The sequence below is a fragment of the Numenius arquata genome, chromosome 21 (assembly GCF_964106895.1).
Source record: "Numenius arquata chromosome 21, bNumArq3.hap1.1, whole genome shotgun sequence".
In the NCBI taxonomy this organism is placed as follows: domain Eukaryota; kingdom Metazoa; phylum Chordata; class Aves; order Charadriiformes; family Scolopacidae; genus Numenius; species Numenius arquata.
In genome coordinates this window covers 5,764,193-5,790,536 of record NC_133596.1, presented here as the reverse complement: position 1 = coordinate 5,790,536, position 26,344 = coordinate 5,764,193, and the positions used below count along the sequence as shown (strand labels likewise).

The following is a 26,344-nucleotide window of genomic DNA, read 5'->3' as shown; positions in this document are numbered from 1 at the left end:
GGGGCGCTGCCCGCCGCGGCCATGTCCGCCGGGGCTGCACCTGCGGCGGGCGGCGAGCGGGAGCCGGAGCGGGGCGGCGGATCGGCGGAGGCGGCGGCGGCGGCCCCCCCACGGCGGAGGAAGGCCCGGGCGGGCTCGTTGCGCCGGGCCTTCAGCTGGCTCCGCGGCCGGCGGCGGCGGAGAAAGGGCGACAGTACCCCGGACGGGAAGGAGGGACGAGGTGAGGGAGCGGCGGGGGGGGGCCGGATGGGGAGGGGAAGGGGGCGGCGAGAGGTTGGGGTGGTGGGCAAGGAGCGGTTGGGGTGGTGTCCATGGTGGTGGGCAAGGAAGGACCGGGGTGGTGGCCATGGAGGCGGGCAAGGAGAGGTCAGGATGGCTGTAGAGGTGGGCAAGGAGGGGTTGGAGTAGTGGGCAAGGAGGTGTTGGGGTGGTGGGCAAGGAGGTGTCAGGATGGTGACCATGGAGGCGGCCAAGGAGGGGTCAGGATGGCTGTAGAGGTGGGCAAGGAGGGGTTGGAGTAGTGGGCAAGGAGGTGTTGGGGTGGTGGGCAAGGAGGTGTCAGGATGGTGACCATGGAGGCGGCCAAGGAGGGGTCAGGATGGCCATGGAGGTAGGCAAGGAGGGGTCAGGGTGGTGGCTCGAGGTGGTGACTGAGGAGGTGTCATGGCAGTGGTCGAGGAGGAGTCACAGTGGGGGCTGTGGAGGTGACCAAGGAGAGCTCAAGGTGGTGGCCATGGAGGTGGCAAAGAGAGGTGGAGGTGCTAGCCAAGGAGGTGCCCAAAGACAGACCACAGTGGTGACCAAAAAAGAGTCACGGTGGTGGCCGTGGAGGTGGGCAAAAAGGCGTCATGGTGGTGGCCGAGGAGGGGTGGAGGTGACGGCCACAGAGGGGTCATGGTGGTGGCCAAGGAGGGGCAGAGGCGCTGGCCGTGGTGGTGGCCAGGAGGGGTGGAGGCGCTGGCCGTGGTGGCAGCGGAGGTGGCTGAAGGGGAGTGAAGGAGGTGGTGGTGGCCGCCATGGTGGCTGGGGTGGCCATGGTGGCCATGGTGCCGCCGCTGCAGCAGCCGTGCCAGCAGGCCGGATCCGGCAGTCCCCGGTGCAATCTCGCCCCTGCCCCGAGGGCTGGTGCCGGTTCAGTGGGTAGGTTCTCTCTCCGCTGAGTCAGAAGGTCACTGGGGCTGAGGGAAACCGGGAGAGACGCCAGCCGCTGCCTCCTCCTCCTCCTTCTCCTCCTCCTCCTCCTGGGCAGGGTGTTTGCGTGCTCCAGGTGTGGCCCTTCCTGTCCTAGATATGGCCCTCACCCCGGCCGCTTTGCGGGGTGCTCCCTCCATCGCCCCGCCACGTCCCTGCCACCTCGACCAGGACAATCCTGCAGTGGAAGGTGCTGCGGGTGCCTTCTCTTCGTTGCCCCAGGGCTGGGTTACGGGGATCCGTGGGCTCAGCCCGGCCTCCCGTGGGCCGGGACCTTCAGCAGAGCGATGGGTGGTGGCGTGTCTGGTCTTGCTCGTCTCCTCGGCACGGTTGTTTTGCAGTAGTAGGTGTCCCGGCGAGGCAGGAGTCGCTGGAGGTATCACCCCGAGCAGCAGAGACGTGCTCAGCCTCTCCCACCCCATGCTGTCGGGGACACCGTCTGCGTCACGCCGCTGCCCTCCCTGCAGGGCACCTCCGGCGGGGACGTCACCGCGCTCTCGCCAAGGGAGAGGCCACTTCTGCGGCACCCAAACGCAGCCAGATGCCGTCGCCTGGGACTTTCTCCCTCGATTTGCCCCGGGGAGCGAATTTCCAGGCATCCAGGACTGCAGGCAGGCACGTTTACCGCTTGGAGAAGTGCATGGAGATCTGTGATAGGAGAGGGGTGGCCGTGGAAAGGCAGGAGGGTCTCGGGAAGAGGCTCAGCGGGTCCATGGGATGCTGCCGGTGCCTCCCTCCTGCGTGGACACCGCTGCCACAGCCCGACGCTGAAACCTGAGCAGAAAAAATGAGATGTGCCGGAGCATGTGATGTTCCTCTTCGCAGCACGGAAACGCCCCCAGCAGCTCTGCCAGCCCTCTTTTTATTTTTTTTTTATTTTTTTTTTTTTTTCCCTTCCCCTGAAGTTGTAACATTCGCCAGCGAATCCTCGAAATGCGAAGTCACTGCCCGTCAGGGTTGCAGCTCGGGGACCCGCAGCCCGCTTGCCACGCTGTCCGCTGTAAATACACCCCGACAAAGCACCATCGTGTCCTCCGTCACCGCGCTGTCACCATGCCGTTCCGTTAGATATCCCCGTGTCTGGGATTGCTGCCCAGAGCCCCTGCCTGCCCAAGGTCCACGCTGGTGACGGAGGGGCCACGACTGGCCCCGGGGCTGCGGGACCCTTCCCCTCGGGGTTGTGGGACCCTTCCCCTTGGGGCTGCGGGACCCTTCTCCTTGGAGCTATGCCCACGGCCATGCTGGCAGCCCGTGGCATCCCCCTTGGCATGCCCCGAGCCGGGAGGTGCCAATGTTCCACCGTGTCACCGCTCGCTCAGTGGCAAAGCAGCGGGGAAGCAGCGGGGATGCCCCACGGTTGCAGCTTGAGTGTGTGATTGAATCGGCCTCTCCACGTGCTTCCAGTGTGCTGAGCGTGCCGGGTCTCCCCCCAGCTTATCTTCCTCTGGCCCAGCTGAGGCTGCCAGCATCCTCTGGGATACCAGCATCCTTCCCTGTGAGATGGGGGATAACGCTTCCCCCCCAAGTGACGGCGTCAGGGTGCCTTGAGTGGCACCCTGGCCTGAGCAGTGGAGATGGAAGGAGTGATGGCTCCGGCAGCACCAAGTGCCGGCCGCTTTCCGAGGGCGGCTGCAGAGCTGCGTGCAGGAGCTGGTGGTGTCGGCCGCCACGTTGGGAAGTTCTGACCTGCCTGGAGGCTGCGTTGGCCTTGCTGCCCACACCATGAGCTGGCCGGGCTCTGCCCCAGCCTGGGAATTTTTCCAAATATCAGCTGGGAGCTGTGGGAGAGGGAGAAGGGAGAGATTCTGCAGGTCCTTGTGGGTTCTGGGTGCCCTCAGCTTTTCCCCTGTGTCTCACCCGATCCGTCATCCTGCCGTTCCCGCAGGTGGCTTTGGTCACGGAGGGGGGACAGGGCATGTCCCACCAACCCCGGTGCATCCCGGCTGTGGGGAAGCAGGGAGGGGCTGTTCAGGGACTTGGGGATGGGGAGGAGAGGGAGGAAAGCCACCCCATGGAGATTTGGGTCAGGACTAGTTCCTCAGCCTGGGCATCTGCCTGTTCCCGACCAGGGTGTCGGTGGGGTCGGAATTGCTCAGCACTGAAACCACGGGAGCAGGAGGATGAAAGCATTTCCACTTTGGATCAAACCCGCAGGTCCGTCTAATCAGAGCTCCCATCTCTGGCCGCTCAAACAGCTGAGCTGTGTAGAGGAAAGACGCACTAATCCTGCTCATGGGCGAGTTTCAGGCCCCCTCTCTGGGGGGTGGGGGGGAACACCAACAGCTTTATGCTGAGCTGGGGACGGCTCCATCCCAGCTGGAAGCCGAGTCCTCTCCCATTTCCCAGCTGGATGCTCTGCCCTGTTTGGGTGTATGGGTCCTACTGGCTGCACCGTCCCCTTTTTATGCCGGTGCAACTCTTTGCTACAGGATAATTCCTGCTGCGAGCTGTAACGCCCCGTCCCGGGGTGTGTGGTGGCTGCCAGGGTGCTGCCAGCCCCAGGCTGTTTTACCTGTACACAGCTCCCCCCCGGCTCTCAGCACCCCCGTGGCCCCATCCCCATGGTATCCGAGCACCTCGCCATTCCCAACCTGTTTATTTCCACAATAACCTTTGGAGGCCGAGGAGCGATTAACCCCTGGGATGGGAACAGAGGCGGGGGGAGCAGGTGGGCTGTGCCGTGGAGCAAGGAATCGGGGTGCTCGGCCGGCTCCGGTTTGCTCTGTCTGGCTGCTTTTTCCTGCTGGAAACTGGGAGCAAGAAAGCCAAAGGCTTTTCCTTCTCCTCCCGCAGCCCCCGGGATGAAGGCAGATGTTAACCCTCAGCGGCGGCGAGCCCTCTCCCGCTCCCCGGGTGGGTGCTCGTGGAGTCCTGCTGCCTGCGAGCGGTTTTAGTCTGTTTTTTGGCTACTGCTTTGTCTGGGTTTCGCAATATTCTTCTTAATTCCCCAGTGAAGTAAAGGAATCGATGTTCCAGAAATATTAAATTAGGGTTGGCTTTTTTTCCCCCTTTGATGCCAGCTTAGTCCGGCAGCAACAGATTTCCTGACTTGGGGGGTGGGGGGTGTCACCGTGATGTTAAAAATAACGCTTTAAATGCGCTCAGCTGGTTCATAGCATCAGCGAGGGCTGGTTGGAAACCGTGTGGGGTGAGCAGCGAGTGGCAGGGGCTGGGCTGCGATGGGGGCCGGGCTTGATGCTATGGGTTTTGGGGTGGCACTGGACTCCTTGAGGGCAATTTGGGGCTGGGCTGCTCCCCGGCCCCCCCGGTGTTGCTCTGATAATGACGGAGATGTGAAATCTCCCCGGACACTTGATTTCCTCCGTCCTCGGCCGCTGCGTGGCACGTGTTTTGGTGTAAACATGGGCTTTGTGTGTTAGTTTGAGCTCCTGGACTCAAAGGAGGGAGGAGAGGGGTGGGCACCGCCACCCCCGCGCCCCGGGATTTGTTCCCCCGCGCGCGTGTGGGAACGAATCTGTTAATCTGCAAAGAAGGGAGAGAGTGACACTTCAGCAAATGTGAGCAGCAGGAATCCCCTGGCTGGCCCGAACTGGCAACGGTGAGCGGCTGCTGCGAACAAAGAGAGGTGTGTCTGCAACCACAGCTATTCCACCTGGAGACAACTGGAAGAATTACTCTTGCAAATAACGTTCCATAAGATCCGATAAAACTATTTCGCCGGAGTCATATTTCTCTTCAGAAGGAAGGTCTTATTTCATAAGACAATATCATCATTGACTCTGACTCCGGCAGCGATGGGAACATAAGCCGTTGGGAGGTGAAGAGCTGGGCGAGGATGAAGCGAAAAAGCATTTCCCTGCCAAGCGGGAGCCGGGGCCCTGGGCCGGTCCCCTCCGTGCCCGGATCAAAAAATGCCTTCCTGGGAGCAGGGAGCTGAGCTCCCTCCACTTCTATGGGCTGGGGCTGGAGCTGTCATCGGCAGAGCCGGCCTGGACTCCGGCTCGAGCAGGAAATCATCTGAAACCTTTCTGGTTATGTATTTCTGTTAATGATTGGGGATCTCAAGTGGGGTTTTTGTGTTACCTTTGCCTCGCTGCGCTTTACTTCCCCGGGAAGGGAGCAAGGGCTGAATTCCTTTCTCATTCAGGCAGCTCGGCTCCCTGTTTGCTCGGCGAAGGGATCAGGTTTAGAAAACACCACGAGGGAGGGATAAAACACCAGGAGGGACAGATCCTTCCCCACCCTGTGCCAGGGCAGGGGGGTCCCCGCCGCCCCACGCTTGGGCTGGCCGGTCTGACCCAGGGAGCGTGTGACTCGGGGACGATCAGATGCGCTCGGAGCGGTCACGCTGCGGTGACAAGATCTGTATCTCATGAGCAGCTTCCCCCCTCCCTCTGAGCTCCGTGCTATTATCAGAGTCCTCTCAGTGAATAAAACCAGGGGGTTCTGGCCCGGAGAGACCTGGATGAGCACCTCTGGCCCCCAGTTTCCCATTCTCGCTGGGTTTCATAGCATTCCTGCTGTGCTGGGAATCGCATACCGGAGAAGCTGCAAATGCTTCCCCATTCCCTGCCACTCTTTCCAGGCGGATTTCTGGGTGCAGCGATGTAAACCCGAGTCCGGGATGAAGGATGAGAGAAGCCGGCTGGCCCTGCAGCCTGTCGGCGGGTTTCAGAGGGGTTTGTGTCCCCAGGCAGCGATGGGGCAGCGACGCAGCTCAGTGGGGTCTGCGGGGGATGCTGGAGCTGCCCCTGCTGCCCTCAGCCCCCCACTACGGCCGGGACCAAAACAGGGGACCCAGGAGGGGCTGTGTTGCTACGTGGCTGTGAGTGACCCCCATTAGCCCCTTGATATTTATGGCACTTTTCTGGGTTCCTGGGGCTCGGTTCCCTCTCGGAGCCCCCTCGGCACCTCAGGGTTGCAGCGGCTGGGGGCGGTGAAGCTTCGGTGCCGGCGGTGGCCGCGTTCGCTTGGCAGGTGCTGGCACGGAGGGCGTCTGTTTTGGGAGCGGAGGGGGAAGTGTCTCGCTGTATCTGGGGCAGCCGCAGGCTCCAGCCTCTCCTTTTCTTGCAGGGGGAAACATAAAAATGCCTCACTGGGAACGCTGGTGTGCGTGGCTGCGGAGGAGCCCCCTGTGTCACTGGGGAGGGGGACTGAGCAGTATGGGAAGGGTCCATGCACCCTGTTTGGACCTGCTGCAAGGGGATGTATGTCCCCAGGAAGGTTCAGGAGGTGCTGGGTGGTGGGAACAAGCCCTGTCCTGGGCTTGAGATGCCCCCAGCCGACCCCACTCCTTCAGCCCAGGGGAAAAATCATCTCCCCAAGTCGCTGGGCAGAGACCTTGGACTCTGTTGCACTTGTGGCCATGTCCATGTTTAATCCCATCTGCCCTGAGACGGAAAGGCTGTGCCTTAAACTGGGTACAGCCAGTAAATGGGAAACAGGGAATAGTTTCCCACTGGATCCCCCATTCCCTTAACAGCTCCCACAGCAGACGGGGCAGCAAATGCACAGGGACATGGGGACAGTCACCCTGTGCCAGGCACAAGACGGTCTCTGCCCCACTGACCGTGCCTTTTGGGCAGCAAACCAAGCCGGTGAGAAACGGAAGCATCACAATTTCCATTGCGGAGAAGGAGGCTGAAGTCCAAAGATTACTTTATTACTGCTCACCTTGGGAGGTCAGGACAGAGCTGCCGGTTGATTTGTAATTTATTTTTATTTTTTTACATCATCTCCCCAGTTCTGTGCCTTTCCCACAAAACCCTCCTTCCTATTTATCCCTGTCTCTGATGAATCACCTAAGGAACATCAACATTGCCAGCAGGAATTGCCCACCGCCTGGCCGGCTGACCCCTCCCTGCCCTCCCAGCATTTAATGTTCTAAATAAAAATCAGGAGGGAAAGCTGGGTTTTGGCCGGGGCAGGCTGGCAGACACGTTTCAGAACGAGCAATGGCAGGGCTTTTCCGTGCAGCGTGGGCAGCTGGTGGAGCACCCATCTGCCCTTCCCCTGCCAGCCCCAGCCTGCTCCCTGCTTGCAAAACCCTGCCGGAGCGGGGAAAAAACTGGGGTGCACCTGGGGAGGGCATGGGAAGGATGTGCCGGGGGTGTGAGCTGATGCGGATGCAGATCTCCTCCTGGCTCGTCCACCTGCGGCTTGCCCCTGGGACAGGAGTGACCGTGGAGAGGGTGGCAGGGGTTTAACATCCACCTATGGGCGTGTGGGTGCTCGCCCTGAGGTTGGGCAACAGCCAGACCCATCCCGTGTCCTCGGGATCTTGGAGGTCGTGTTCTAGCCTTGTCCGTCCCGTGCCAAGCTTGGCTGGGGTGTCCCCATGGGGCTGGGACCCCCGAGACCTGCAGTGGGGGTGTGTTGTAGCCTCGGTTGTCGGCGCTGTGCTCAGGGACAGGCAGAAATGGTGGTGGATCAGTGGAGCGTGGCAAACTCCCGGGGAGGTTGGAGCGGGGAGGAAGGCGAGCTCTGTGTCCAGCTTGTCCCCATGTTTGGGGACATCTGGGGAGCTGGGGGGGGGTGTGTGTCTCCTTTTGCCCGCTTGGCCTGTCTGCGGCACCCACGCATCCCTGCCGGAGGGATGGGGCTGGGAGGGTGCCGTGGGATCCGACGGGTGATCCCGGCAGGCCCCTCCTCTCTGCCTGTACCATTGGCTCCGGCACCGCCGCCTGCGAGCGCCGAGCTCCGCCGGAGCCGGAGGGATGGGAGACGGTGGCTGAGAGCCCTCGTCTCCCGCGGCCGCCGGGGCCACGCCGGAGCCCGTTCGGCTCCGCCATGTAGCGTCCCGGCTTCCTCCACCCGGCCGCGGTGGAGGGCGAGAGCGGCCTCATGGGCAACGTGCACCGCAAGAGGAGCCCGGCGGGCGTCAAGGCCGGCTCCTACTGGCCCTTCGGCCGTGCTGGGAAGCCACGGGCAGGTAGGAACGATGGGGGGGTGCCCGGGGAGGGGCTGCGGGGTGTCCCGGTTTGGTGACTTTTTTGGGGGGGGGAAACGCACCAGGAAAGTTTGCTGCCTCTGCTCTGCCCGCCTTGGCATGGGGCTGGGCAGGACCTGAGCCACCGTGGCCGGTGGCTTCGCTCCCCCTGCCCTCCCCGTGCTGGGGGGGGGTGTGTGTGTGTCAGGATTAGGCCCCCTGGCTCCAGGTGCTGGAGCTGGGGAAGAACCTCCGGCTGCGTGCAGGGGCTGTGCCGACATGCCGGGGACCAGCCGCCGGCTCGCCTGCGCTATCGGGACAGGGATCATCCGCTGAGTTAATTACCGATTTGTTTTTCTAAGCGGCGTCCCCGCGGTGTCACCTTCCTCCCCGGCCTCCGCTCCCATCCCGTGCCTCGGTTTCCCTCACTGCGCCCTGGGGATCTGGGAGTGTTTGCAGAGAGCACCGGGCTGCTCCCCCCCCTGCATCCGTCCTGCGCTCTGTGTGTCTGTCTGTCCGTCCATGCACCGATTGCTCCGATTCTTTATGCTCCAGCTCCAGGGATGCAGCTGAAAAGCCCGGGAGGAGGCAGGGGGCAGGGGGAGCTCTTTTCTGCGGGGAAGAGGAGCAGGGAAAAGGGTCCCACGCCAGCCTGGACCCGTGTATTGACCTACCAGCCCCATGGGGTGCCCAGTCCCGGTGAGGTTCCTCCATTGGAGCAGGGCGGTGAGAACAGGGAAGGTCTCTCTCAGTAACGTTGTCCCCATCCTGGGGCTGCCAATTTCCCCGCTGATGTTGTTAAACTGTCCCTGTGTCCCCAGCCTGGTCTGTGTCAGGGAGGGGACTTGACGGGCACGTGGGCAGAGGTCCAGGGTTGGTAGGATTGGGAATGGCGGACCCAGGATGGTGGGAATTGGGCAGTTTTCTCTATCCAGGCCCATGGGACTCGCAGCCCCACCAACTCCCCAGCTCTTGGCTCCCCGTTTCCCTCGGTCTTTACGGTCAGCAGGTCCCCAGGTGTGGTGAGCTGAGCTGTCTGCAGGGTAAACAGGGTCTGGAGTCAAGCCCTCGCAGGCTTGGGGAGTGATCATGCCAAGAAAAACTACCCCAGAGAACGGGGGGACCCTGCGGGTGCATGGGGAGGGGGTACCAAAGTGCCCCAGCCAGCAGCATCCCCTCGGTGCCTGGGAAAACTGAGGCAGGAGCAGTTACTCCAGTCACCCATGGCTGTGCGGGGACGGCATCTCCTTCACTGCTGGCTCTCTGCTGTCCGTCCCTCCTCACCAGCTGGCTGTGGGTTCCTCTCCGCCAAAGCCATCCTCTCGTCATGGTCTCCACACCGGAATGGCTGGGTGCCACCATCCAGGCTGTGTCATAGCCGGGCTCCTGCCCTTCTCCTGTCGGTCCCTTTGCCTCTGCCCTGGGCCGCAGCGCTGCAGGTGATGGGGTGAGCCGCCTCCTGGGGAGAGGTGGTCTGGGGGCTCGTGTGAGCACCCCTGGCACAATCCTTACCCTTTCCTTGTGCCATCCCCATCCAGATCTCTGTCTCCTCTCCATCCCCCCTGCCAGGCTTGGGTACCCCTTGGGTACCCCTTACCGGTCCCTGGACCTGCAGTCCCAGTCCCTGGTGCCACCGCTGCTGCCCTTCCCCAGGGGTGGCCGGGAGAAGCCCTGCCCCATTTCGGGTGCCCTGAAATGGGTGCCATGTGGGATCCTGCGATGCAACCGAGGCAGATCCTGGCGAGGCGAGGGCCGGCGCTGGGGCTGAAGGCCGTGGGGTGGAAGGTGCTGAGAAAACATGGGGTGAGTTGTGTTTGTTCTCTGCGGCGGCTCCATGGCAACGGCGCGGCGGCCACAAAGCGAAAGAATTTGCATTGTGTCGCTTCAGCATTTCGTGGGGCGCAGCCGGGATCACCGGCTGGGGGCAGGGTGTGCTGGCACCCGCCCGACGGGCCCCCGCCATCGCTCTGTCTCCCTCCTGCCCACCACCGAGGCCCTGGGTGCTTCTGGGTTTCAGGTCAGGGGCTAATTGCATCTCGCGGGCAACTGGACCGATATCCCCCAGTTCCCATCTCTCTGTTGGGAGCACCAGTTTGGCCCCACCGTGCCCACTGCCGATGCGTCAGGCCCGGGCAGGCACCGGCGGCTGCCTTTGTGCTTCTGCCCACGCGTGGGGTGGCGTGGGCACCCACTGCCTTTTGATCTTGAGAGCAGCGGTCCCCAGGGATGGGGTTGGCCGGGCAGGAGCCTCGGGAGCATGGCTGAGGGCTGCCGGCATCGCTCGACCCGCTCCCCACCTCCTCGCTTTCCACGTGGGGCTCCTCGCCCTCCTTCCCCAGTCCCAAACCCCCGTGTCCCCATCCCCGGTGATGGAGTGGGGCTCGGCTCGCTCTGGGTTTCACCCCCTGCCTCTCTTCCCCGGGCTCATCTCCGGCGGGAGCAGCCGGGGAAGGTCCTTGAGCACCAGGGAGACCGAAGCCTCTTATCGCCTCCTTATCGGGACGCCCTGCTGAGTCAGGGTGGAGGAACGTGGCGGCCGGCCAGGCTGCGCCCCGCCGAGCCAGCGGGGATGCGGCTGCAGCCGGCGCGGGGTCCCTTGATGCCCACCTCCCCGTCGGTGGGCGCTAGGGCAGGCGTCAGGGGCAAATCCCTGGGAGGAGGCAGGTTTGGGGCGAGGGTATGACCCGTGGGCGGCGAGGCTCCCCCCCCCGGCAGCCGGCACCGGTGCCCTGCTCTTGCCGCGCAGCTCCGGGGTGGGCTGAGCAAATCTGGGCGTCTTTTCTCTCCTTCGCAGCCGCTCTTCGTGCCAGACCCACGCTGGGCCGGCTCCGCAAACAGCCGGGGGAGCAGATAAGGGCAGGGGCCCGCCCTGGCGGGGGACGCGCCGAGATTTACACAGGCGCTTTCTCCCGGCACCGCCAGCCCGGCACACCGGCGTGCCGGATTCGCCTACCGGCATCTTCCCTCCGGCTGGGAGGGCCGAACCCTTCCTGGTGCTCCTGGAGCAATGCCGGAGCAGGGGAGGGGGTGATCTGTGGGTGTCCCGGGCAGGCAGCTGCTTCCAGCGCTCGGCTCCGACATGCCGGGTCGTGCCCTCTTGGCAGCCGCCCCCCGTCACCAAGAGGCAGGGACCGGGGCGACCTGCTGTTCTGCTGCTGGTTGTCCCCTCCACCCCATTTTGGGGGCAGCCCCAGCCCCATCTGATGGCTCCTCTCCCATCTTCTCCCCTGATCCCGCATCGCTGGGTCCGTCTCCCTTCCCGGGGGAGGATGGGCAGCTCCTCGGTTGCTCCCTGGGCAGGAGCGGGGTTGGGTGCTGCCTGCGGGACGGCGGATCCGTGCACGGGGAAGAGAAACAACCTGCAAGGTCTTGTCCCTAATCCCTCTGCTGGGTTGGCTTGCCGCGTCGGAGCCAGGTACCTGCTGTGACAGGCACGGCTGCCATCTCCACGGCACCCTTGGGTACCCTGCAAACACGCTGGGCATGACGGCACGCGCCGTGGGGACGCAGCCAGCTCCGGGCACCGTGGCGGGGAAGCGGCGTAGGCGCCGCGGCCGCAGCATGTGCGTGGGAGGCAGAGGGCACCCAGGGAAGGTGAAGCAGGGCTGTGATAAACCTCTGGACTTTGGCATAGCTCTGGGGGAAGGAGGAGGAGGAGGAGGTGCTGGTGGTTTGTCCCCGGCCGTGTGTGCCATCGGCGTTGCCTCCGTGGCCCCGCGTGGCTCTTGAGGCTCTGCCCGCCGCCCTCTCCCACCCCGTGCTCCCCAGCTGGGCCGTTCCTGCCTGGATCCGGCTCCTGGCCCCGGGAAAGGCTGTTATTTACCTTCAAACCTGTTTGGTGGCTTCTCCGGGGAGGGGACGGGCGCGGGGTGGGGATGTGGTGGGACGGAGGCTCGCCGGGCTGGAACAGGGGCCAGGGATGGGAGTGGGGCACAGTCAGGCTTGGGGGGAGGAGGGGGGGTCCTGCCTTCCTCTGCGGTGCCGGGACCCCCGCCGTGGGGTGCTGCCAGACCCTCGCCCAGGGTCCGAGATAACGCAGGGTTGGGAATGGCGAATGTCACACGTCACCACACGGGCAGCAGCGAGGTCAGGGCCAAGCCGGCTGCGGCGCAGCCCCGTCGCAGAGCCCGGTGCGTGCTCCTGCCATGACAGCAGCCGTGCCTGGAGGTGGCTGTCGGGGTGACCGTTCTCCTCCGAGCGGGGTTTCACCCCACACTGGCTCCTTTGCCGTGGCCCCTTTGCTCACTGGGGCGACGCAGGGCAGGTTTCTGCACTACGATTTAGAGGAAGAAACCGACTCAAGTTTGTTTCCCCATTTGAAATTAATTTTATTCCTGCCTCTGCGTGGGATCATGTTTGAGAGTCGAGCCAGCGGTGCAGATCGGGTCGTGTTTATTTGCTTTACGGAGATGTTTTCCTGGCCGAAGCAGCAGCCCCCGAGTGAGCCAAGGGCGGGCTGCAGCCCCTGGGCTGGCAGCGGGGGGCTGCGTGGCCGGAGCCACAGTAAATATTATTGTGCTCTTATCCTGCCTGGAGAGAGCACGATCCCATGGTGTGTCCAGGGCACGGATCCTGTGCAGAGACAACAAGGGCTCGGGGATTGAGGGGAGCTGGGCTGGTTGCCTCCAGCAGGGTCGCTGGCCCCCCAGCCTCCCTCCCTAGCCAAGGACCAGGGAGCAGAGGCAGGGCAGGGTGGCAAAGGTGGGTGCCAGGGCCATGGAGCTGGAGGTGATGGGCCCAAGGGAAAGATAAACGGGCTCAGGCTCGTGAAGAGGCGGCGTCGCTCCCAACAGGGAGATGCCAGAAGGGCTGCCTGCTCCATCCTGCCAGCTGGGGAATGGGCTGGTCGCACGGGGAGAGGCCGATTCGGAGGGAGCAGAGGGGCTGGATCCTGGCACAGAGGGGCTGGATCCTGGAGCAGAGCACGGGGACTCTTTGTGGCCACGGCAGGGTCCACGTGCTGGCTGTTCCCCAGGGGTCTCAGGGCTGGGGTTGGTTCATGGTGCACCCCATTGGCGTTATCCACACTTCTGGCATCCGCAGGCAAGTGCCGCTTTGTCATCGCTCCAGTGCAGGGAGCGGAGGGGTCCCCAAGCCTTGGTGCTCGCCTGCATGGTAGTGGCCAATGGTGGGAAGGAGCCCCAAAGTGGTGGGAGAGCATCGGTCCCATGGGGCAGTGGGTCTTCTCGCTGCCTTCTGCACTGTCCCTACTGCTGGGAGAAGGGAGGCAGGTCTTCATCCCACTGAGCAGGACACAGACAGGCAGGTTCACCTCCCCTTCCTCCCCCGGGGACCTCGCAGCCCCTTTCCCTCCCGCCTGCCAGCTCCCCCCTCCTCCCCATTTTTCTCGGGTGAGTCAGTGGTGGTGGAGCTGCGCTGCCTGTTCCCTGCCTCCTGCCGCAGGACCCGCCGCTGCGCAGGGAGAAGGCAAGTCGGGGCAGTGCCGTGCAGGCAGAGATGGATGTTTTTTTGCAGCTGAGTCCGGCCCAACCTGCTGCTTGCAGGAGGCACAGGCCTGGTGAGGAGGGGGACAGGAGCCAGGATTTCCTCCTCCGGCTGTCCCGGTGGGAAGAGCAGCATCGTGGCTAAGCCAGCTCCGGGAGGGAGCTGGGATGGCATTGTGTCCCGCTTGCAGCATCGCTGGTCCGGGGCTGTATGGTCCAAGTCGTGTTCCTTCGGGGTCTCAGCTCCAGTTTCTCCCAGTGCAGCTCTTCCCATTCCCATCCCGGTGCCTTCCAACCTGCTGGAGCAGATGGAGCTGCAGGCATGGTGCCTAGGGTTCTCTGCCCCTTCCTATCTCTTTGCCTTGCTGTGGGGATGCTTTATTCCGTCCGGACCATCCCTGGCACTGGCGGTGGTGGATACCAGCTCCGAGGCAGGGAGACCGCCCTTGAGAGAGTGCTCAGCCCCGAGAGGCCTCTGGCTTCTTCTCCGGGAGGATCCCACTGCCACGTGCAGCCGAGGCACGTGTGTCAGATCAACGCCGCCGAGCCTGGAGGGGACGGGGCGATCCAGGGCGCGTCGCAAGGAATGCAACGAGGGACGGGACGCCAGCTCCGACCGGGCGTGTTGGTACCGGCATCGGCTGCAGCTGCGGCGGCTTCCTCGGCCCGCCAAGCTCTGCAGCCTCTGCCGCAGGATCAGACCTCTCTCCCTCCTGGCTTCTCCCCTTCTCTTCCCCCGAAGAGAAGGCTCCGGGGAGACCTCATAGCAGCCTTCCAGTATCTGAAGGGGGCCTACAGGAGAGCCGGAGGGGGACTCTTTGTCAGGAAGTGTAGTGACAGGACAAGGGGTAATGGTTTTAAACTGGAAGAGGGGAGATTTAGATTAGATATTAGGAGGAAATTCTTTACCGTGAGAGTGGTGAGGCACTGGAACAGGTTGCCCAGGGAAGTTGTGGATGCCCCATCCCTGGAAGTGTTTAAGGCCAGGCTGGATGGGGCTTTGAGCAACCTGCTCTAGTGGAGGTGTCCCTGCCCATGGCAGGGGGGTTGGAACCAGATGATCTTTAAGGTCCCTTTCATCTATGATTCTATTATTTTTTTCCAGTCCCTTTTCAAGCAGGTTTAGCCATGTGTTGACAGAGCCGGGGTGAGGCTGTCCGGGCAAGGAGGACACGGTAGCGAAGGTCGCAGGGAGTGGGAGGAGAAGCGGAGGCTGCTCTTCACACGCCGCTGCGCTCCCCAGCGTCAGCCCTTGGCCCAAAGCTCCTCCAAGGCTGGGCTCCTGCTCCTGCTGGGTGGTTGCCACAACGTCCTACCTGGATTATCCTTTGGGTGATTGCAGCCAGCGATGCTGAGCTCCTCCTTCCCACACACTCGGGAGTGGGATGCATGTCTCCATCAGCAAGGGACAGTCTTGAGACCCTTTGGGTCTCTCTGCTGGCACCTGGGAATGTCCTCACAGCCCTGGGCAGCAGCTTCCATGTGTGCTGGAAGCTCTGCGCTGAAGCTCAGCGGTCCCTGGGCCCTGGACTGGTGGCACAGGGAGGGGACTGCCCCCCTTTATCTGCCTCGCAAAGCTGCTGGTGCTGTGCTGGGGGGTCCTGGGTGCAGTCCCATCCATGGAGGCAGAGCTGGATGAATCCCAGAGGGATGGACCCGGTGTCACTCTTGGCTGCGTTTGCCCACCGTCGCCCTGGCCCTCGCTGGGACTCGTGATGGGCTGCCCGGGGAGGAGAGGGCAGCGGTCAGCACAGCACGTGGCCGCCCGCTTTGTGCATCCTCAGCCCTTTAATTATGTCCCTTTTCCACTTGTGCTGTGAAAAGAGCTGGGGAGCGTCTGCCTGCAGCCGCCGGCACCTTCTGGGTGAGCGTGTGGGCAGCGGGGGCTGATCCTGCCCGTGCCGGAGGCAGGGTGCTGGGTTATGCATAGCAGGGACTGCAGGGCATTGCTGCAAGTGCTGTTGTGGGCATGCAGGGGGAGAAATCCTCCCGAAGCCCGCAGCTGCCCAGCCATGCACGCCGAGGTGCCCTTTGCAAGGTCAAAGTGTCCCTCGGGCTGTTCAATGCCTGGTGGGATCCTGGCTCTCTGCTTTGGGTGACGCTGCTCCGTCTGCAGCCAAACCTCTGTCCTGCCGCAATTCAACCTGTGAGCAGCGCCTGGGGAGCTGGAAGGGCAGGGGAAGGAGGGTTTGACACGTTGGCTCCCGGCTGGCACGAGGACGGCCCTTCCTGCTGCGTAAATAGAGTAATAGAATCATAGAATGGTTAGAGTTGGAAGGGACCTTAAAGATCATCTAGTTCCAACCCCCCTGCCATGGGCAGGGACACCTCCCACCAGACCAGGTCGCTCCAAGCCCCCTCCAACCTGGCCTTGAACCCCTCCAGGGATGGGGCAGCCCCAGCTTCTCTGGGCAACCTGGGCCAGGCTCTCACCACCCTCACAGCAAAGAATTTCTTCCTGAGATCTCATCTCAATCTCCCCTCTTTCAGTTTAAAACTGCTACCCCTCGTCCTATGGCTCCCCTCCCCTCCTCTTGAATATCCCCAGCTTTCCTGGAGCCCCTTTAGGGACTGGAAGGTCTCCTCGGAGCCTTCTCTTCTCCAGGCTGAACAGCCCCAGCTCTCTCAGTCTGTCTTCACAGGGGAGGTGCTCCATCCCTCTGATCATCTTCGTGGCCCTCCGCTGGGCCCGTTCCAACAGGTCCATGTCCTTCCTGTGTTGAGGACTCCAAAGCTGGACACAGTATTCCAGGTGGGGTCTCACGAGCGCAGAGCAGAAGGGTAGAATCACCTCCCGCGACCTGCTGGCCACACTTCTCTTGATGCAGCCCAGGATGTGGTTGATATATATATTATATATCATATATATTATGTATTATACTGGGAGCTCTTCACCTTTTGGGGCCAAACGCCTGGAGATGGGAGGGATGGAGCTCCCTGAGGTGTTGAACACCCGGGGCTGATGGAAAGGGCAAATTCCCCTTCTGTCCGAGGCATTCCACAGCACCTTGTGCGGTGGGGACGGGTGGCTGTCAGTGCCATGGTCTGTGCCAGTGCCTGACCAGCCGGCATTTCTTCCCCTGCCTTCACGTGCCCCTGTGCCAGCAGCTGGAGCTACTGGTTAGACTGGTCTGAGACCTCGTTCTCCCCCAGTGCTGCCAACTCTCGTGACCGTGACGTAGTCGCGCTGGACGCCTGGTCCCCAAGGAAAAACACCCTTTGCCCCGTGATGGCTCGTGTCCTCCTGCTGCGGGCTGAGCAGTGTCGGGAGAAGGGCTCTCCCTGACAGGGATAGGGGGGGATCACAGTGGTCACCGGGTCCTGGGGGGCGCTGGGGATGGACAGGGAATGCCAACACATTCCAAGGGCCGGAGGAAAAGCCTCCCACCTCCTCCCAGTTGGATGCACTGTTGTGGAAGCGAGCAACTGGTTTGCAGGGATGCTGTGCCCAGTGGGGAGCAAGCAAGGAGGATCTGGGGGGGGGTCCCAGGGGTGCAAGAGGGGGGAGTTGGGGAAATTCCAGCCCTGAGCCCAACAGGATGGATCCTTGCCGGCCGTGCCATGCGTGGGAGGAGGTGGGAGGGCTGGGGGTGAGCGGGGAGGCCAGAGGAGGAGCCCCCCTGCTCTCCTCCTCCCGTGACTGAGGAGTGTGGTGGGCGCAGCTGGGGCTGTCCCCTCCTGCCACCGCGCAGCCGTCCCCAGGGTCAGGCAGCTGCGCCGGAGCCTCTTCACCCGGCCGAGCATCCTCCCGCCGTGCGGATGAGGACGGAGAGAGGGAGCTGGCGGCTGCCAGCATCCGCCTCGCCGGCTCACGGCTGGGCGAGAGCCACCCCGGCACAATAGGCAGAGCCTCCGTGGGGGGTGGCGGAGCCCCCTTGGGGACCCACGGAGCCCCCGTGGGGACCAGACCCGCTCCCCGTCCACCATGGTGGTTTTCATGGGCAGGAACCTCTCCTCGCTTCTGGCTTTCTTCAAGAAGAAGGGTGAGTGATGGGGAGGGGGGGGAGGGAGTGGTGCCTTGTCCTTACACAACCCCTGCCTGCCAGGACCCCCGCCTGCCCCCACATCGGGCGTTCGCCCACCCGCAGCGGGTAGCGGGGGGGGCTGCCACCCCAGGGAGAGGGCAGGGAAGGTCACTCGGGCCCCAGCCTCATCCGCTGGGAAGTTATGGGAATAAATCACTGCAGTCCTCTCGCTGGAAGGCATCTCTGAGCGAGCCGGGGGGGTGGGGGGGGTGGTGTCAGGCGAGGGGCTGCCAAAATTGTGGGAGAAAAGGGCTTAAGGGGAAGGGGGACACAATGGGGGGGGGGGGGGCGGCTGTGGGTGTCTTGTGTCCCCCTACAGGGACCCTGCACCAGCACAGGGGTCCCCTGCGCCACGACCTGTCCCCCCCCCCCGGGTCCTGGCTGTACCCCCAGTGCCCGCTCGCCGTGCCGGTGGAGGCAGAGGCCGGCGTGGCGGCATGGCGTGGTGGCATGGCGCGGCAGGGCGGGCCGGCTCCATTGTTCGGGGCCTGCTCCTTTGTGCGGTGGAGCTGGAGCGCGGCCGCCTCGCTGCCTGGCCGGGCTGGCCGGGAGGGGACAGGGGACACGGGGGTCAGAGGATGGGTGCCTGGCGCCGGCGATGCTGAGCAGCGGGTACTCGTGTCCCCGGGGTGCTGCCGCCAGCCCCACTGGTTTCCTGGTCTCGCCCTTCCCTTCCTCAGCCTGAAGTTGTTTTTTTCCGGGCAGGAAGAGTTTGAGGCTTCGCGGCAGGCAGGGGTGTGCAGGCAGGAGCAGGCAGGGCTGTGCCGGTGGTGTCCCGGGTGCGTGATGCCAGGCACAGCCCCCAGCAGGTGCCCGGAGCTGGTGGTGGGCACCCCAGGGTGCTGGCAATGGTTTGTGGGGAGGGGGCTGTGAGATGGGGTGTGGAGAGTCCTGTGCCAACCCTGGCATGGCACCTGGGGGGCTTGGAGGGGGGGATTTGGGTTCTCTGGGGTCTCTGTGCCTCAGTTTCCCTCATCTGTGCAGTTCCCAGCCTGGCTGGGCACGGGGTGAGTCCCTGCTCTTGGGGTGCTTTGCAAGGTTTGGGGACGATGCAACCCTCCGAAGGGAAAGTCATTGGTTTTCCATCCTCATTTCATACCCCCGTGCTGCCCCTTCTCCGCTCAGCTGCCCACAGCCCCGCACAACTAACTCGCTGCCTCGTTTGCTTCTAACGAAGGCGCTGGAGAGGAGGGTGGTGTCGTGCTCCAGCTCCGCTCCAGCCAGTGGGGAGAAAACCCTGTGGCTTCGTGGCAGAGACAGCCTGACTCCAGCGTATCGACCGGCCGGGCAGAGCCATGGGAGATGATTTCTCGCCTGGTTCGGAGATGAGCAGGATAACGTCATCCCGGGCGGGCTGTCATCACCTGGCGCTTCTCCCAGCTCATTGGGGCTGCATCCTGTGGGTGGGGGTACATCAGCGGGAGCGTGGCTGTGTCCCCCCGTCTCCATCAGTGACATAGACAGTGGGATTGAGGGCAAGTTTGCTGACGACACCAAGCTGAGCAGTGTGGTTGACATGCCCATGGGATGGGATGCCATCCCCCCTCTGGACAGGCTAGAGAAGTTGGTCCATGTGAACCTCATGAGGTTCATCAAGGCCAACTGCAGGGTCCTGCACCTGGGTTGGGGCAACCCTTGATATCAGCACAGGGTGGGGATGGAAGGATGGAGAGCAGCCCTACCGAGAAGGGCTCGGGGATAGTGGTGGGTGAAAAGCTGGCCATGAGCTGGCGATGTGTGCTGGCAGCCTAGAAAGCCCCCTGCACCCTGGGCTGCATCCCCAGCAGTGTGTCCAGCAGGGCGAGGGGGGGATTCTGCTCCGCTCTGGGGGGACCGCCCCCACTCCAGCTCTTGGGCCACCAACATCAGAAGGACATGGATCTGTTGGAGCGGGGCCAGAGGAGGCCATGGAGATGCTGGGAGGGCTGGAGCCCCTCTGCTGGGAGGACAGGCTGAGAGAGTTGCGGGGGTTCAGCCTGGAGAAGAGAAGGCTCCGGGGAGACCTTAGAGCCCCTTCCAGTCCCTAAAGAGGACTTATAAGAAAGATGGGACAGACTTTTTAGCAGGACCTGTTGTGGTAGGACAAGGGGTAATGTTTTTCAAACTAAAAGAGGGAAGATTTAGGCTAGATATAAGGAAAAAACTGTTGACACTGAAGGTGGTGAGACACTGGCCCAGGTTGCCCAGAGAGGCGGTGGCTGCCCCATCCCTGGAACCATTCCAGGGCCAGGTTGGACGGGGCTCCGAGCAACCTGGTCTACTTGAAGATGTCCCTGCCCGTGGCAGGGGATTGGACTAGATGGCCTTTAAAGGTTCCTTCCAACCTGAACTGTTCTATGATTCTCTGATACTCAGCTGATCCCTCTGTCTCCGCAGGCGCTGCCAAGGGCGAGGCTGAGAAGCGGCTGAGTGTGCAGTACACGGCGGGCGAGGAATGTCCCGACAACGTCTTCTTCCCCAGCACCCGGCCCCCGCACCTGGAGGAGCTGCACAACCAGGCCCAGCAAGGACTGAAGTCCCTGCAGCACCAGGGTAGGTGTCCCCAACCCCGGGGTGGCCCCGGTGACACTCCTGGCTGGCCGGGCTGCGTGGGCGGCGCGATGGGGCTGACCGGAGTCCAGCCGGGGCTGGGGTGTGCGGGCAGCACGGCTGCACTCGGCAGCCATTTCTCTGGCTGGTGGCCCCCCCCCAGCTCCCACGGAGGGATTTACCCCCTGCCTTCCCTCCCCAGAGAAACAGAAGCAGACCAAAAGTGCCTGGGACCACGGGGACACCAGCAGCCTCCAGGTGAGCCCTGCCAAGGAGATGGCTCTGCCTCTCAGTGCTCTCGGGGTGCCCTGGGGCTGAGGGGACACCGGGTGGCCCCTCTGTCCCCCCCTGGGTGCTGTTTGGGGGCTGAGAGCAAGTGGGGAACCGGCTGAAGCTGGGGCTGCAAGACCGTGGCCGGGGGGTTTGTGGGGTGGGAAGGGACCGTTTGTCCCTCAACATTATCCCTTTGCCCCTGTCCCTCTCCTCAGCCTTGGCGTGTCCTGCTGTGCCTGGGGACCCTCACCATGCCCATGTCCCTCTGTCCACCCCCTTTCCACCCCACTGTTGTCCCCTGGCAGCCCCGAGCGAGGTGGGGTGACGGGATGGGGTGACGGGGTCCATCGGCCATATCCAGCCCCATGGCCGGGCCCCTCCCTGGCTGCTGACGAGGAGAAGCTCCCACCCTCTTGGCCAAGCTGAGCTTTGCCGCTTCCCAGGGCTCTGACCCTGCTGCCATCGATGTTTGCTCAAGCCACTGCCTCCCGTTGGCTCTCGGCCCCCTTAACCCCTTGGAAGCAGTGGGCTGGGAGTCCCTGGGGGGGGAGCGCAGATCCACGGGGGGAGCCGGGATGGCTCAGGGTGACGTGGTGGAGGGTTTGGGCGGTGGTTCCCGCTGATGTGTCTCATCCTGACCTCCGCCTGTGCCAAGAGATGCTTTGGGGGGGGAGGGGGGCACTGAAAGCTGTGCTGTTGGCTGTGCCTGGGGGGAAAATGTGTGATCTCTGGATCCCCAGTGTGCAGCCACATCGCTGCCTCTTTGTCCCTGTCCCCCCCCCCCCCCGCCCCATCCCTGCACCCCTCTCCCAGCACCTCTCTCCCAGCCATGGCAGCCCTCCAGCCCCAGGCTCTGGGGCACAGCAGGGCTGGGCACAGCCATGGGGACATTTTCGGCTTGGCATGGTGGCGGGGCTGGTGGTTCCCTCGGGTCCTCCTCTGGCAGACCCGACCCCAGCTCATCTGCTCTCCAGGGGGGTTACAAGGCCATGAGGGGTCCCTGGGGCTGCTCCCAGCCCCGCTCTGGTGGGAGGACTCTGGATGCCGGCGTGGCTGACTCAGCCTTTGGCCCTCGGAGAAGCTTTTGTCTCGGCAGCGCTGGGCTGCGGAGTCAGTTTGCGGCGGAGAAGGGGCCTTGGCGGGGGCCAGGGCAGGTCCTTTCCCGCAGCCCGGGGTCCGTCTGAGCCCCCTCTCTGCCCACGCAGTCCTGCGCATCCTTGGAGGATGACAGCGTGTCCTTCCGGAGCCGGGCGGCCTCCTGTGCCACTGACAGCACCTCTGAGGACGCCCTCTCCATCCGCTCCGAGATGATCCAGCGGAAAGGTACCCGGCTGGGGGGCTGTGGGACACGAGCCAAGGGGGTGCGAGGGGGGCTGGGGTGCGTGGCAGGAAAGCTGGGCTCTCCGCGTTGGCGTGGCCAGGAGCCAGCGCGGGGATTTGGGGGCCCTTGGAGAGAAGGGAGCAACTCCGGCTGAGTCAGAGCGCTGGGGCTGGGCGAGGGGGACAGACAGACGGACAGACACCGTCTCCTCCCTGCTCAGACCACGCAGCTCTTTGGCAGCTGCTGGTGCCTCTCCGGGCTGTGCCGAGCGCCTGCGCCCGGCTTGTCCTGGAGCATCTTCCGCAGTGGGGGGGGTTCTGGGGACACTGGGGACCCCCTGGCCACGGCCCCCCTCACACCAGCTCATGCCTCTCGCAGGTTCCACCTTCCGACCGCATGACTCCTTTCCCAAATCCTCGGAGAGGGCTGGCAAGAAGAGGAAGGAGAGGAGGACAACGGTGCTGGGCATCCCCCAGCATGTCCAGAAGGAGCTGGGTAAGTCTCGGGGGGGATTTTTAGGGGAGATTTTTAGGGTCTGGTCTCGTTGCCCAGGCTCTGTTTGCCTTGGCTCAGTGTGTCTGCCTTGGGATCACGCCGGGTTCGTCTCTCCCTGCTCCCAGGTCTCAGGAACAGCCGGGAAGCCAAGGGACACCCTGATGCTGATGGGCGAGGGCCGGCGGGGCGCGGGGGCAGCCAGGTACCCCAGGTCTTGCTGAACGGCGGGCAGGTCTCCGGCGATGCCATCCGCATCCCCACCATCGACGGGAAGCTGCAGCCCCTGGCTGTCCCCGGGGGTGCCCACGTCCGCCTGGGAGCCCTGGAGGAGGCGGACGCGGCCCTGCAGAAGCACATCGACCGGGTTTACTACGATGACATGCTGGTGGGGAGGAAGACGGCAGCCAAGCTGTCACCCATGGTGAGGCCAAAGTCACTGGCCGTGCCAGGCATGACCACCAACACCAGCCCCCCGGAGCTGCTGGGCCCCGTCATGTCCATCTCGCCCCAAGGCACCTACATGTCCAAGATCATCCCCAACGCCATCCTGCCGCCCATGGTGGACGTGGTGGCCCTGACACGGAGCAGCGTGCGGACTCTGAGCCGCTGCAGCTTGGTGTCCTCCAGCCCGGCCTCGGTGCGCTCCCTCGCCCGCTTCTCGGAGCGCAGCGCCCGCAGCCGTGAGCCTTCCTCCTCCAGCGACAACTGGAGCCACTCGCAGTCCACGGAGACCATCGTCTCCAACAGCTCCACCATCTCCTCCCAGGGGGGTTCCGGGCAGCCCGAGGCAGGGCCCCGTGGTGAGGTGGACGTGGCCGCTCGCTCTGACACCGACCAAGTCAGCATCTACAGCTCTGCCAGCTTCGCCAGCTCCTGCTCCAAGCCCACCACCGGCCCCACACCTGCAGCCCCTGGGCTACTAGCCGTGGGGGCCAGCAGCGGCCGGGTGTCCCCTGCCTACAGCACGAGCAGCCAGGCAGAGGGCTCGGACACGGGCAGCCTGGCCAGCGAGCGCTCTTCCACCCGTAGTGTCTCCCTCAGGAAGATGAAGAAGCCCCCGGCCCCCCCTCGCAGGACCTACTCGCTGCACCAGAAGGCTGAGGGGGAGCCCAAGGTGCTGGGGCTGCCCCCCAAGCCCGACCGGCGGTCCCAGCGGGAGAGCAGCACGCCCTGGTCCCCGCGCCCCGAGCCCTTCAGCCCCACGGCCGAGGATGAGGTCTTCTCCCCGTCGTCTCTGAGCGAGACCAGCAGCCTCCGCTCCGAGAGCTTGGCCGGTGCCAGCTCCCCCGAGGCCTCGCGGGGCAGCCCCGGGGTGACGGTGGTGCTGAGGGAGCCTCAGGCTCAGCCCAAGTGGAGCTGCCCAGATGGGTTTGACCGCACCATGTCCCCCTCCAGCGGCTACTCCAGCCAGAGCGGGACACCCACGCTGCCCACCAAGGGGCTGGGACCCCCCTCTGTGTCCCCGGGCAGGGCTCAGCCCCCGAAGTCGGACCGGGTCTGTTCCCTGCAGTCGCCTGCGCTCTCTGTGTCCTCCTCCCTCACCTCCATCTCCTCCTCGGCTTCAGACCCGGCCCCCCCCGAGATGCTGCCGTGCCGCTCGGACCGGTTCATCATCCCACCGCACCCCAAGGTGCCCGCTCCCTTCTCCCCGCCACCCACCAAGCCCCAACAGCCCGTGGCCCCCGCCGGCCCCCTCATCCCCTCTCCAGGCCCACCGGCCCCCGGCGCTGCCGGCCAGGAGACCTCGGCCAAGCCCAGCAGCAAGTCTCCACCACCATCGCCGCCACCTGCCTATCACCCACCTCCCCCACCAGCAAAGAAGGTGGAGGAGAGCCCCCAGGCCACCAGTGAAGCCCCCGTTGATGCTGCCTGGCCCCCGCCACCTCCACCAGCTCCTGAGGAGCACGACCTGTCCATGGCGGACTTTCCCCCTCCAGATGAAGCCTATTTCTCCAGCCTGCCCGACGCCGCACCGGCTCCGGTGGCTGGGCAGACAGCGGCACCGACCCCGGGGGCTGCGTCTTCCTCCTTCTTGGCCACCGTCTCCTCACACAGTCAGCAGCAAGGGCCACCGGCTGGGGCACCGCGGCCACCTTCCCCCACCAAGCCCCCTCCTGAGACCACCGTGCCGCCGCCCCCACCGCCTCTCCCCCCACCCTCGGCTCCAGCTCTGCCGCCCCAAACCAGCCTTAAGAAGGCGGCCAACGGCCCTCGGGCGGATGCCAAGAAGGAGCCGGTGTCACGGAGCAAGAGCGGTCCCGTGCCCAAGGAGGACGCCAGCCTGCCCATCGTCACGCCATCGCTGCTGCAGATGGTGCGGCTGCGCTCCGTCAGCGTGGAGCCACCCGCCGGGGCCGGTGCCGAGGAGCGGCTGGCACCCCAAAAGCCCGTCCGCCGGTCCCTGTCCACGCGGCAGCCCCCTCCTGCCAAAGACGCGGTGCCTTCCAACCAGCTCCACCACGCCGTGCACCTCAAGGCGGCCGCCTTGTCCTCCGGCGAGGCTGCGGAGAAGCCACCGGGCAGCAAAGCGGCTCTGCCCGGCCCCGAGGGACCCCCTGGGGACGGCCAGCTCTCCCCCAGGAACAAGTCCCCGGCCTCCACCGCCAGCTTCATCTTCGCCAAGAGCTCCAAGAAGCTGGTGATCGAGACGGCCTCGTCCCCCGAGGCGCAGGCTGACCTGAAGAGGAACTTGGTGGCTGAGCTGATGAATTTCTCGGGGCAGCGCTCGGTAGCCCCGGCTGCCGCCCAACAGGGCCCCGGCAAGGCGCAAACCCACCGAAAACCCGGCAAGATTCCCCCTCCGGTAGCCAAGAAGCCTTCTCTTGGCCCGGGGTCGGCTCCTTCCCCTTTGAGCCCAAAGGCGCCGGAGGCGGAGGTGCCGGGCTCCCCCATGCCGGATGGGAAGGCCAAGGCAGCGCCGGCCAACGAGAGCAGGACTAAGAGCGAGCCGGTGGGGACGGCGGCCACGGGGACAGAGGGGAGGAATGCCACAGAGCCACCGGCTCAGAGCCTCCCTGCACAAGGTACGTGGGACGGGGTGGGGGGGAGCCAGGTTCAGCCCCTCCATGGGATGCTCGGGCTCCCGAGCTATAGGCTCCCAACATAGCACTTGGGCTGTGTGGGGCTGGGGTGGCTGGGAAGAGCCCAGGCGTGGGGCACAGCTGTGGGAAGATGGGGCTCAGGGAAGCTGATGGGTTCTTCCCTCCTGCCTTGCAGACGGACGGGGAGAGACGGCCTGAAGGACGAAGCTGCAGGACTGGTGCCCCACGGACAGGAATCCAAATCTCTCAGGGACCTGGGCAGGTCAACGGACGAGTGTGGAACTGGCAACTAACTTAATACAGGAAGCAAACAGCCTTAGCCTCCACGGCCTTGATGATATTTATGCAAAAATGGTGTTGGTTTCACTTTCCTAAGTACTACAGCTTTATTTTGCTTTTTTTTTTGTTTTTTGGTTTTTTTTTAAACTGGACTGGAGACCCCATGCCCAGAGCCAGCACCTCCTCCCTCCAGCTTGGTTTGGGGTGCGGAGCCGAGCAGCCCCGCAGAGGATGAAGATGGTGGAGCTGCTCTGCCCACGAGGAATCGAAGCACTTTGGACACGGGAAGGGGAAGGCTTCGGCCATGGGGGAAGGCGGGCAGGAGGGGATGGAGATGCAGGTTGGGAGGGACCAGGACCGCAGCCCTTGCTGGAAAGGCAGGAGCGGGCTCTTGGCCAGCACCGATCTCTGCCCACTGGCCGCAGGGTGGAGGGGAAGCCCGGCTGCCCCGGGAGCTGGTCTTCAGACCCTGGGGTAGAGCCTCGATTTCTGTTTCTGTAACCTCCGGTCACATTTTGATTTCTTTGATTGTAAAAAAAAAAAAAACAAACCAACCAAACCAAACCAAAAGCAACCAACCCTCTGCCGCCGAGTAGCTGCTCAGAGCTCTGTACTGGCTGGTAAAAATGATGACCGAAGCTTGCCCGCCTCTTGTGCTTCCTGGCCACGGCCTTGCCACGTGCGGCAGTAGCCCTTCCCGGTGGTGCTGAGCCCTGGGGTGGGCACAGACCCCCCCCGCGAGGGGGCTGGCTCCTGGCCCCGCTGCCCACAGAGTGGGGGCAGAGGGCTCGGGCAGCACTAAACCACAGGAGCAGGGCTAGTTGCCAACTTGGCCACCTCCCCCCAGACAGACGGGC

At 64.1% G+C, this 26,344-nt stretch overlaps 1 protein-coding gene across 1 annotated transcript; it reads left to right on the top strand.

The window, feature by feature from the left end:
- Window positions 1-21: 21 nt before the first annotated feature.
- Window positions 22-26,123, top strand: NHSL3 (NHS like 3). Its single transcript, XM_074162093.1, has 7 exons — window positions 22-220; window positions 19,926-20,081; window positions 20,281-20,336; window positions 21,557-21,674; window positions 22,051-22,167; window positions 22,293-25,190; window positions 25,384-26,123. The coding sequence occupies exons 1-7, from the start codon at window positions 22-24 to the stop codon at window positions 25,404-25,406; spliced, it is 3,567 nt and encodes a 1,188-aa protein (XP_074018194.1). The 3' UTR covers window positions 25,407-26,123.
- Window positions 26,124-26,344: the final 221 nt, after the last annotated feature.

Excerpts from the sequence above, each read along its gene's own strand:
- NHSL3 (XM_074162093.1), top strand. The coding sequence starts at position 22 with ATGTCCGCCGGGGCTGCACCTGCGGCGGGCGGCGAGCGGGAGCCGGAG. Across the intron at positions 20,337-21,556 it reads GGGACACCAGCAGCCTCCAG|TCCTGCGCATCCTTGGAGGA; the intron begins GTGAGCCCTGCC and ends CTGCCCACGCAG. Across the intron at positions 25,191-25,383 it reads TCAGAGCCTCCCTGCACAAG|ACGGACGGGGAGAGACGGCC; the intron begins GTACGTGGGACG and ends CCTGCCTTGCAG.